Source organism: Dermacentor albipictus, chromosome 1 (assembly GCF_038994185.2).
Source record: "Dermacentor albipictus isolate Rhodes 1998 colony chromosome 1, USDA_Dalb.pri_finalv2, whole genome shotgun sequence".
In the NCBI taxonomy this organism is placed as follows: Eukaryota; Metazoa; Arthropoda; class Arachnida; order Ixodida; family Ixodidae; genus Dermacentor; species Dermacentor albipictus.
Window position 1 is genome coordinate 456,981,336 of NC_091821.1, and position 12,590 is coordinate 456,993,925.

The 12,590-nt window shown below is 45.9% G+C and overlaps 2 protein-coding genes across 6 annotated transcripts in view; one reads left to right on the forward strand and one right to left on the reverse strand.

Annotated features, from left to right (window-relative positions):
• The window catches only part of LOC139054793 (uncharacterized), a 134,260-nt gene that overhangs the window by 29,564 nt on the left and 92,106 nt on the right, over window positions 1-12,590 (forward strand). Inside the window, exons 1-2 of one of the 5 annotated variants that reach the window (XM_070532413.1) lie at window positions 9,156-9,862; window positions 10,356-10,417. The exons of 3 other annotated variants lie outside the window; for them this stretch is intronic. The gene's annotated coding sequence lies outside the window, so the exon portion shown is untranslated. Of the gene's footprint in view, window positions 1-9,155; window positions 9,863-10,355; window positions 10,418-12,590 lie in introns of those variants that run through there. One more of the 5 variants, XM_070532412.1, reaches the window with a different exon arrangement.
• LOC139054792 (uncharacterized) overlaps window positions 9,899-12,590 on the reverse strand; it is a 29,079-nt gene continuing 26,387 nt past the window's right edge. The window contains exon 5 of the mRNA XM_070532410.1: window positions 9,899-10,286. Coding sequence (XP_070388511.1) covers window positions 9,992-10,286 — 295 coding nt within the window. The 3' untranslated portion in view covers window positions 9,899-9,991. The remainder of the gene's footprint in view (window positions 10,287-12,590) is intronic.

Genomic DNA, 12,590 nt, shown 5'->3' on the forward strand with positions numbered 1-12,590 from the left:
GCAGCGCACCAGTGAGCAAAGCGAAAAGCTTAAAAGCTTCCTTGTATTGTAGAACTGAGAAGTCGCAAGTGTGTGGAGTTCATTTACTGAAGCGAGATAACAGGCGCTACCCAACCGCCGTTCTTGCAGATGCACGCCTTTCCGATAAGGAGGCGCTGAGGGAATAGTTGATCGTGCTGATTCAAGGAACACGTAGGCTAAGAAGCAAAGGTTGGGACATGTGTCATTTTCCTTCAATCTCTGCGATCTCGCTGGAGCCACCGGCGCACAGAGCTGCTCTTGTGAGGGTGGCCGGCCGAATTATGTTATGCAGCAAACATGCAGTCAAATAAAAGGATATATTCAATGTCGCGAACATGTAGAAACCAGTGAAAGTCGAAATATGTTCTTGAAAAAAGCAGATAAATGTCACCCGGGGCTTGTATAGCCTTTTGAAGTTTTTCTTGTAGCGCAAAAGACACGAGGACGCCGAGGAGAAAAACAGACACACATACACGCGCGAACTTCCAACAACAATTTTATTCCGGGACGGACGCCACTTTTATACCCTCACATTTTCTCCTTTTAAGCATGTGTCTACTGACAAGATATTATGATAGTATGATAGTACAACTCACTTGCAGACAAGGCAAAAACTGTTACGTTTAACGCATGCGCAGGAATTCATACTCTTTTTTTTTTCATAGTGACAAGGACGACTGGCTAACCCAAGCATTGCCGAACTCTTCACTATGGGCGCTTTCAATGATGAGACGAGTGCATTCACATTTGCTTCTCCCGATAATAACTGTATCTTCGAATCACGGAACGCCTCCGTCTTTATGAGAGTGAATTGCGAGGAATTCGTCCGGCGAAGCCTTGTTAACTTTATTGGAGTGCTCTCTAAGCCTATCATTAGTAGATCTGCCGGTTTGTCCTATATAACTCTTTCCACAGGGCAATAGAATTCGGTAAATGACGCAGGTCCTACAGTTAACGTACTATTTTTTGTGCTGCTTTTTGCACACGTGCTTTGTTTTATTATGTGGCCTTGTTTCTGCACACAAGCTGATAAGCTTGCTTGGAGCACGGAATACTACGTCAAGCTTTCCACGTTGTCCTATCTTCTTCAGGTTATGCGATAAGCGGTAGATGTAATGAAGTACGGCGAAGTTTTCTTTTTACCAGACCCTGCTCTGGTTGACGTCGAGGAACCAGCCTCTCCCGACTGTGTTGCTCTTAGCATCGCTTAAGCAATGGACACAATGAAATTGTTGAGAAAACTAGCTTCGCTTAACCGCACTACCTTTTGTTGAAAATTGGACGACATTAAATGAGAGAACGGCTTTTTAGTGCACTGTTCAAACCCATTTTCGCTAAGCCCCTTTTAATAAGCTTGGAATGAGCAGAGCTGTGCCATAAAATTTGCTTATTAGCTCTAGGTTGGTAACACCAGCAGACGTGATGGTAAGACAAAACAAATTGTAGATTGAGAAAGCGGATGCCCCTAACTATTAGCATATCGAAGGTCACATCAAGAGGATTACGACATACACAAATTATGCTTGTAACACCTGCACGTTCTCTTTGAAAACATAGAGAAGTGCAGTCAAGAAATAAAAGGAAATTGGAATGCTCTGTCAACTGAAGTTCCCCTGAACCTCTCTGCCAAGTCTCTGTCTACATTTGCAAGATACAGGTAGCTGAGGATCGGTACCAAACAAGATCCGATACATACGCCTTGCTTCTGTAGAAACGGAACATTATTCTACTACATAAACGTTGAGGCCAGATATTGCTTGAGTAATGCTGAGAAACACTGAACAGAAGTTCTGACTTCATTGCAGAAACGCACATCACCAAATTTGTCAATGCTTTCTTCAATGCAGGTTAACAATCAGATCGAGGAATCATAATCACCATCAGCCTGGTTACACCCACTGCAGGGCAAAGGCCTCCCCCATACTTCTCCAACTACGATGGTCATGTCTTAATTGCGGCCATGTTTTCCCTGGAAACTCCTTAATCTCATCCGCCCACCTGCCTTTCTGCCATCCCCTGCTACGCTTCTCTTCCCTTGGAATCCAGTCCGTAACCCTTAATGATCACCGGTTATCTTCCTTCCTCACTACATGTCCTGCCCATGCACATTTCATTTCCCTGATTTTAACTAAGATGTCATTAACTCGCGTTTGTTCCCTCACCCAATCCACTCTTTTCTTATCCCTTAACGTTACACCCATCATTCTTGTTTGCATAGCTCGTTGCGTCGTCCTCAATTAAGGTAGTCCCAGTTTCGTAAGCCCCCAGGTTTCTGCACCGTACTTGAGTACTGGTGATACACAGTTGTTATGCACTTTTCTCTTGCCTCGCTTACGATAGGTAGCGATGCCTCGCTACCTATCGTAAACTGCTGTTCTATTCCGAGACTGGTAAACATTCTTTAGTTTTTTTCAGCTTTAGCTTTATTGCTCTGTTGCTTTATCGAGGAATAGAGAAATAAAAACATTTTTTGTCTGCGGAGAACACGGTCAGCCCCTTGTCAGAGTGCATTTTAAGAAATTCTAAACTGATGCTCTGCTGTTGTTTTTCTGTCTGTCTCTCTGTCTGTCTGCCACTCTTCCCATCGTTTTCTTTTTTTTTGTCGCTGTGTGCGACAACACCTAGCGACCATGCAGAGAAACTAACAGTAATAAATTATATTAGTCATACGTATTACTACTTGAGAAGGTATTTAGGCTTCTAAAGACAAATATACTATCGCTCATGCAGTAGTTTTGTTCATTAGAAGGAAAGAAACTTTTCGTCGTGTTGTATATTGCCTGCACGTAGACGACAAACGAGGCCCGCAAACTTCCGGGGAAGTAACCGCCTGCTGTTTGGCTGCTCTCTCTCACCTGGTCTCAAAACTTTTGCGTACTGCCCACCTTGTGACGTTGCAACGACCGAAAGCATTCTGTTCCGAACAGAGATCTCTGAATCCCCCCTCCCCCCAAGAAAAATTATCTGCCAGATTGGATCTCTGGGTAATCACAGTCGTAATGCCTGCGTAGTCGTTCCATCGACGTCCCTCGAGCTTAGCACCCTGGCTCGGCGGGCAGTCACCGTAACGCATCCTACGTTGACCTAGTGGCCGAAGTTTTCTAATAGCTTGGGCCAGGAGATATGTGCTCGTGGCCGTGGAGCCGTAGTGGTCGTTGTTTCGTTTTTATTCGTTTTCTTATCCGACTCTCGTTCTTCCATTGTCGTCAGCTCATCGTCTTTGTACAGTCATGCATTTTATACCACACCGCCATCCTGACGCCGTCGTAATCATTTCATCGTCTTCACTCTGTAATCCTGATACAGTGGTCATGCATTTGTTGCCACACAGCCATCGTGATACCGTCGCAGTCATTCCATTGTCTTCACTCCAGCTTCTTTATATAACTCTCGTATGCCGTCATGGTCATGCTATCGTCTACGTGTAGGCTTTCGCGGTATAGTCGTCAACGCACTCTTGTGCGATTGCTTTCATACCATAGTCATGTCATCGTTGTAGGTGCTTCATCGTCATAGACCAATGGCCACGCATTCGCTGCCATACCATCGTGGCGATACCTTCGTGGTCGCTCCATCGTTCAATGAATAATTCCATCCTCCGACTCACGCGATGCCGTCGTCATCACGCCACCGTTGTGACACAGTAGCCGTCACACACTCTTTGTCATACCATTGTCATCAGTCCGCAGTCGTCACGCTATCGCTGTAACATCGCCATAACCCCTTTAACGTTATCCCATTGACGTCATTTCATTGTCTCCATTCCGCCTCCGTTGTTACATCAACGTGAATCCTTCGTGATTGCGTCGTGATTGCGCAAAGTTGGATTATGCCACCTATATCGCGCCGTCCTTGCCTGAGTCACGTTTTATGCATTCTTTCAAATTCCGTCATCGTCGTGCTATAGCAGACTTGTCATCGTCGTCACGCCATTATCCTCACAGACTCGCCGTCATACCAGTGTCCTCGTACCACCGTCGTCATTGCGTCGTGTTCCTACAGTCATCATGATGCATTCGTTGTGATACCGTCGTCGTGATACCGTCAAGATCATTGCATTGTCTTCATCCTAACTTCCTTATCCGACTGGCTTCAAGACGTCGTAGTCTCGCGATGCTCGTCACAGTGTAATCGTCGCGCGTTGTTGTCCTGCCTCCACCATTCTTTACGCCGTCCATTTACCATCATCTCCACTTTAGTGACGTCGCCTCAATGCCTTCATGGCATCGTCGTCATAACGACAACGTCGATTGTTTGACGTCATAGCTGCTTCATCGTTCTATTGTAATCAAGCCGCTATCATTCAATCCTGGTTGTGCGCCGTTATCATCCCTTCGTCCTCTTGGTGTCATTGTACGACAGTCGCTACCGTATATCCCTTGTTATGCTGTCGTCGTCATTCCAGCTTTGTCATCCGGTTGTCGTCATACCATCCTCATCCCATTTTGCTTATGTCATCATCGTTAGACCTTATCATCAATTTGAGAATGGTCATCTCATTATCACCATCATGCCGCTATGTCGTTCTACCGATGGGTTTCATCCATCATTTCATTGTAGCTCCTGAGTCAGCGACATGCATTCATCGTCCTGACGCCATGCTCATGAGCGACCTTGTCAAGCAAGGGCCATAGGAAAGTGACACAATACATGTGCATGTATCATATAGCTGACACAGCAGAAGCCTCGCAATGACCACTTCACATGTTGATGTGACTTCATGACTACGGCGTATAGCTACATTGCTCGACAACCGATCGCATTGCCGTCGGCAGTCATCACGAGATGAGTTCTGCCGTATTTTTTTACGATGAGCCTAAATAAATAATTCATAATAACTCTTTATATACCACTAAATAATTGCCACCCGAAATCTGCGATGGAGTATTTGTGCGGCCTATTGGGCAATATTGAAATATATTGCTTTCGTATTTTTAATTATTTTCCTGCCGTTAGGAAAGTTGCTCGGGTTTTAATTTTTCGGCACTGCAAAGACAAGAACTACAAATAAATACGAGCAAACAGAGGCTCTTACACCGTGGGAATTACACCAGCAAAGGACGAATGTCACACTCAGACGAAATAGTTTAATGGGCATTAAACGCCCTACTGCACAAAAATGTTGTATCCCGTAACCTAGTTTAAGATGATAGGACATTTTATATTTTGCGTGGGCAAACGAGTTTCGGTAGCCAAAGATAAATGTGCATAGGCAAAGCACCACATCTAGCTTGCGTTCTTTTGTACGTAATTCTCTTTGGTTTAACTGTACGCCCGGTGTTTCGCGTCCCCCAACTTTGGGCAGGGAAAATATAAAGCTCCGTCAAGTACATATAAGGCAGCCTCGTTTCTATGTTTTACGCTTGGAATACGGGTTGATGCTTCTTGAAATTGAATGGTCCTCAAAAATAACGTTTCCTAAATGCCACCATTAGAGCGCACCGGTTGTGCCACGAGATCTGACACTAGAACTTGTAGTGTACAAGTGCGCTGCAACCCACGCCACGCAGAATAACGTCGGAATTGCAAACATTAGAGGTTTACAAACTTTATACTTGAGTTTCTTGAAGGTTGCATTTCTTGTCAATTGATTTACGAAAATTTCAGGGAGGAATTTGAAACTTCGTGCAGTCAAGAGTGTTAAACTTCTGATCAATGCAACAAACCTCATCAAAATGGCAGCAGGGTTGGACTTAGAAACTTTACTTCTCCTTTTCCATATGTTAATACAGGAGGTCCCAAGTTAAAGCTTCCTGTTAAGGGCAATTACATAGCGCAATTTCTGAGTCACCCAATGTGCCACTTGTGGCAGACCACTTCGTAGAGTTTGGTCTCGGTTTGCAGAAATTAATGTACGCCGGACAACACACCTAGATGCCACCTTCGTTTCCTTTTTGATGCCTGAAATTTACATGGAACTTAAGAAGCAACGGTTTTACTCGACGATTTCATTCCAAAAGCACGAGCTAGCGCGCCGACAATAAAGATGCGAAGCGAGGGTGGTGCTTATGTACAGATGATAAAAATGACGTCCATAATATAAATGCTCAAAATATATGCAACCAATATCTATTCCAAATGCCCACAACATGCTCCAAGGCACGCCTGTATGTCACTGTTGGCGCTAGCAACTTCGAAGTGCCAGTAAATTTGAAACCTACAATGGCGACTCATAAAAAAGACATGAAATGGAGAACTGGATGCATTCAGACTCACCGTGGCCCACCCCTGAGTACGCCATCGGGGGAAAAATGAGATCAAAAGCGGAGACGCAATTCGCACGGTTCCTTGGAAGATGCTCTACATTGAAGACTATCTCTGCGGCACATGTTTTCTGTCGCACGTACCAGAGTTCAGGATTTTTAACGCGACAACTAAGGAGCTCGTGTCGCAGAAAAGCCGGTGTCGTCGGCGTTGGCCATGAGCGAAAAACTCCGGAATGCAATTCATGAATAAAAAAAACAACTTGCAAGACGAACTGGGAGGGAATCGAACCAGGGTCTTCGGAGTGTGAGACGGATAGGCTACCACTCAGCCACAAGTTCGATAGTTCAAAGCGGGACAAAAGAACCTCTACTCTATGCGGTGTTTCCTCAGAAACTTGCCGTAGAAAGTTATACTGCGGTGTATATCGGTAAATATGAGCACGTAAATTACAGAAGTCGCAGTTACAGGAGTAGCGAAGTAGGTTTCCGCTACATTTCGTCTGCGCTCTGCGCACACGCAGAGCCATCTTGCGGCAAACAAAGGAGACCCCTCCTCGCAATGTACGGCGCTGCACCGACACGTGGCGCGCCACTCGCCCCATGATCGCGTACGCCTTCATGGCGCGTCGCGGCCCGGCTGTCCGTGCCGATCCCGACATTTGGCTCGCGTAGATCGTTTTGAGTGGGCGGTGCGAACGGGGTGCGATAACACTATCGCGTTCCACTCTGGAAGGCGAAGCTTAAGCTTCCTCCAATTTTTTTTATATACTTCCTACCAGCTAAAGTGCGATGGCTGTTTGCATAACTGTAGGTGGAGTAGAGGAGTGTGCAGCGGTAACAAGTACGAGCGCTGCTCGTACTGCATTATTTTGGGTGCAGTTACCGAAAGGCGCGAGATGTGTCCCAATGGTGCATTAAATCTGGGGGCAGTATCTCCCAATCTCTCACACTCGCCTGTGGTGAGAAGCGATTGTGTAGGTCCGCAGTGCGAGTCCTCGCAAGAAGCATAAACTATTCCCCGAATTCAAGGCCTTGTAGTAGCTGCTCTTGTCGTAGGGGAGGATAGGTGCACTGATACAAAGCGCTTGGATAAGCACTAAGGCGAAAGGTTGCGACGCTACAAGTAATAACGTATTGGTGTTCTGCATTAGACGGCGGAGAAAACCCCTACATCATTAGGTAATAAGGCTAGCGTTACCACTCTTAATAAATGTGTATCTTTTTGGATTCATTATCAACCTGTCCTTGATTTTCAACCAGTTAGCCTGTGCCAACCTCGTCACCGATTTCCAGATGTTCTTGACGCCTACCTCACACTATTCCCAAATGAGCAATAAGGTTATGAAAATCGGAGAAGTTCTGTGCCCTACTACAGCATTCGAATAATCATTTTATTGCGATAGCAATTATATGGCAATTCCAGGCAAATTTCGGCCGTCGCTGTCGCCGCCACCGTAACGCTCCGTGTAAAGTCCAAGAGCAATAAAATCGTCTCCATGCGCCGTACGCGGCATGTGCGAGTGACAGCGTGCGAGGCTGAGCGGGCGATCGCGGCTCATTCTTGCGCGCTCGAGGGAAGCGGGGACGAACCCCGCTGTCTTCCGTCGTGCGCAAGGCTGTGGGGGAGGGTAGGGAGTGGGGCGCGTTCTTCTCCGGACGGCCCGGGAGGCCGCGCTCGCCTGCCTGGGCCGCTGTATGTCGAAAGCCATCAGCGACGGGGACAGAATGAGCCGCGAGCTGCATTTGCGCGGCTTAGTTCAAGTTGATGCGACACTCAACACGATGGTAAATTCGTTCACTGCTGCTGCCGCGCTTCCTCACTATAGCGTGTCGACAGAGTTTCCGCGGTCATCGAGTGAGGTGGGTTCATGTTTGCTCGCGCGCGCGTGGCACCATTCTTGTTACTTTAGTTAGCAAGCCCATGTTTACAAATTTATACGGCTGGTAAAACTACTATTCTTACTTCGTATCGCTGTCCACTAATTTGCTATTGCCCACGGTGCTTCGCCTTTCGGGCGAAACTGCGACTTTTTCTTTTCCACTCACAGAATGCGTGAGTGGAAAAACTTACGTAATGCTGTTGTTGCCCTGTCCAGTGAATCGTTTGCCATCTTATACTCAAGCGATATTTCTGTAAAACGCCGTCATGATGCAGAAGTGTTAAACTATGTCCAGTGCACCTCTTGTCATGTGCATTTATAATTTGGTTGACACGTGCCGTCAGACAATTACTGAAACTCATGTTCGATTTTTGTTTCGTTTGTACAGCATTCAAGATATTTTTTTTTTCGTGCTGTAGTGTGCCGCCGCTGCTATAATACACTGTGGACGCATGTAGTCATCTTAATAAATGAAGAAAGGAACCAACCAACCAACCACTGGCAATGGCGAACTCCGATTTTATATGCCTCAGTTTTTGCGGTACACTTCCTCGCTTTGTGTAAATAGGAAGCAGCACCCATAGCATGAATTCGTTACCACTGCAACACATAAAGCGGAGCTGAATCACTATTTAACCACTTTCGTATATGTAGGCTGTGAACGAGACGTTTGTTTTGCTGACTCAAATAACATGACAGCTGAGAAGCGCAAACGCTGACCCCAGTTAGTCTCAGCCATGAAACGGCGCTATCTTGCTCTGGAATCCAATGCCCCCAGTTCCCGGTAGTTGAAAAAAAAAAAAACGGTAGGAACCTTTCACAAGGCAAACATGCCGACTTCTACAAGTTGCGTATGCAAGAGCACGCAGACACCTTCTATGCAGTAGCAATATATATATATATATATGCAAAGTATTCACAAAGTTACTCAGCCTGCAAAGTATTTACTAAGGTAATCGCAAACAGAACCAGGAACACCTTAGACTTCTGTCAACCAAAGGGTTAGGCAGGATTCCATAAAGGCTACTCAACAATAGACCATATTCACACTATCAGTCAGGTGATAGAGAAATGTGCGGAATATAACCAAACCTGATATACAAAAGTGGCTAACACAATTTCACATCAAGAAAAATCAGAACATGTTGGTCGCATATATTTCTGGCCATGAGAAGTAGATTTGTTAGAACAAAAACAACGAGAGATTGCTCGAGTAAAAAAAAAAGCAGGACCCACGCACAATAGGAATCGATGTGAGCGAAGCTTTCGATGCTGTTTGCTCTCATTGACGATAATTATGGCTCTGCTTGTCAACTTTGGTCGTGATGCTCAGCACGCTCTTCAGCTTCCATGTCCTCCACGCGTTGTTGTTGCGCTTCTCGTTTCTGGTACACGTATTCCCGACGCTCGTCGTCTTTCATGGCCGTCACGCCTCATTGGTATGCCTCACATGCTCGAGCAAGCATACATTCGTGGTCTCCACCACGTTTCGCTGCATAGCGAAGACGATCCTGTTGCGCGCGACGCTTCTTTGGGGCCTGGGCGTCCTAGACACCGAGTGCACGCTTTGGAGCCATTCTGCAGGCGAGCGTTGAGATGCCAGCGTCAAGCGCTCTCTTCCGGCTATAGACGATAGTAGTGTTCACGTTATCACAGCCCAGCACACGCCCTCCACAGCCCAGCGGCTGGATTTCTGTGGCATAGGAAAGGAAGTACAGCACGTGCGATACACTAGGCTCGTGCGATACATGATAGGTACGTAAGCTTGGTTGAAATATTTTTTTACGCGGATAAGACTAGTGCTGCATCTTTATTTATTTGCAGTCAGGAGCAATCAGGAAGCTGCAAACAAAGAAACTAAAAGTTCTAAGGCTCCTATGGCAACTAACTTCTGTGCTGCTCACGGTATGCGCGATACGCGTCAATGATGGAATTGTTCCATGGCATCCAAGGAGCTGGATCTTTGATGAATTCTGTTACTGTCCCTATGGCTCGCTCCACGTACTTCCGCGAGTGGTCTTCCAGTTTGTTAGCCTCGTCCTCACTTAAGTGTCTCTGCATGTATCCGTTAAACAGTTCAAACAGTGGGCCAATAATGGGTGTAAGCACGTAGACGTCGTATTCCACAGGTACCGGAAACGTGAGCTGGTAGTCTTCAATCTCGATTGTCTTGTTTGTTCTAGAACAACAAAGGAGAGAAACAAACCAAAATTAATAGAATTCTATGGCGTGGTCATTTCTTTTGCAGCGGCGATGATACCGCAGCAAAAACGTTACTGGCGCTAGCTTGGCAGCACCACAGCGTTGCAAGCAAGTACTCCCACTTTCCTTCCTTCAAAAGCAGATGTAAAGATTCCGAAGATACTGCCTGTTTGGATGATTACCACAGGGGACCAGTTGATGCCTCCTATATTGAAGGGGCGATAAGCGCAGGCGAGGCGAACCATAGATTTGCGATAAAACGCAACAGCAACGAGTTCGGCAAATGTTTTACAATTATTATCAATGCTTGATCAGAAGTATACAAAGGTATTTTGCCGTAGAATACATTCAAAATTATTATTATTTGCACTTCGAGCTCGATAAACGTTTGTTTTTATTCAGAAACCCATTATAGGACGTCTACGTCCTGCTGACTTGAGAAAATAAGTTTTTTTTTCAGCAATCAGACTGATTTTGTGCGTGTTCTCTTATTCTATACGCTGATTCCGAAGTTTCAAGGGACTGCAGGCTCATTGTTGCCAATGGACGTGCAAAATTATGAAACGGTTGTGTTATTACACCTTCCTGATGAGGCAGCCGATTTCCTTCCCAGTTACCGAACTAAGCTGCAGATTTCCTTGCAAGTCAAAAGAGGGTTGTTTCGTCCACGCGGCTGGACATCTTTTCCGTCATGCTATTGCCAGCAAAGCAGAAAAGGTCGTAATTTGAAACAAAATACTGATTCACGCAGAAACTCCTCTTGGAGTTGTCTTTGCATGCGTGAGCATTATGTCACTTGTTCATCTCCACGAAGCCCGGTATCATTATCGATGTTAAAAAAATTGGTCCGACCAATATAAACGACAGCAATGAGGCGACAGGAACTGCTGCTGGCGGCGGCGCAAGGTGAATTGATGACGCAAGCAAACTACTGCAGGTGGCGGCACCAAGTGCGTTGATGACGTTCCAATCATTAAAAGCCGTCCTCGCGCTTCAGCGCCTTATCGATCGGCGTCGAGCCATTATGATGGCGATGGCGCGGGCCATATCTTCAAAGCGATCTGCGATGGGGATGGAGTGCGCGAGCGCTGATAGCTTTGTCTACGGTTTTCTGTCGCCGTCTAGATGGCCGTGAAGCGAGACGCGCGAGCCCTATTTCGAAAGCGATCTGCGATGGGGACGCCGCTTAGTTCGCGATGAAGCGAGAGGTAGCGCGCGCGCCGATTCGCTCGCTGCTGCAGGCCCTATCTTGATTGTGATCGTCTTACGTGGCGGACGGGCGGGACTCCTCGTTGGGTGGGCATAGAAGTGGTTACGCATTTCAGAACCAGGAAATTCAGCATAGTGGGAATAGACAATTTTTTTTAAACAAGCTTGGTGGTAAGTCGGGCATCCTACTTTGAAATTTCCTGTAGCTATTGTTAGTATTTCCTCGTCGAAACTTCTCTTTCGCTGGCATTTTTCTGCCAAAAGACATTGCTAACAAGTACTCTTTATAATGAAGGAATATTTCTGTCTAAGCAAAATATCAATATCGCTTTGAGTCGTGACGTGCTACATTGGACAGTGCAAAGGTGCAGCACTCTGACAACGCCGCTTAGCGTGACGTTCTTGAAAAGAAGCGAAGGAGTATGGAGTGGTGCGGTGAGGGAGAAGGATGTGCGGCGAGAGCGTCACCGTAGCTGTCGCGCCATATTGTCATTAGTGTCATGGGCACAGTATTTCTAAGGTAGCACAGATTTCTGCGAACATTTCCCCAGACAGTCATGCCACCCAAATTGCTGGGTGCACTAACCCGTAGCCATTATATCGGCCAAGATGAAGCAGTGTTTCGCATGCCCTGCAAAATAGAATTGTGCATTTATATGGGTGCATGGACGGATTTGGCCTGCCGTGGGTCCTCGTCAGAAAAGCTGTTAGCTAACATGATGAAGTAACTACGATTACGTGTGTTTTTGTTAGGTTCCATAGCCTTTCTTAAAGCGCAAAGCAGTTACACAAACCATGTTGCTACAGAAAAACAACCTGCCTAAACTAACATAATTTGGAAGAAACAGCAAAGGTATACACTGAATAAATAAACTAATTGCACCAATTACTTAATAACACATATTGTAGCACATCTTTACATTAAAAAAATGAATTTATCGCCATAAAGGTCTGGTTTCATATTTCTCATTTTTAAAAGCACGTAAGGCGAAATAATCGGCTAAGCGGCTTGAAAAAGCGGTTAATTTCGCGTCTACTGCTTAAGTAGGTGAGGACAAATCGGAATTCGCTC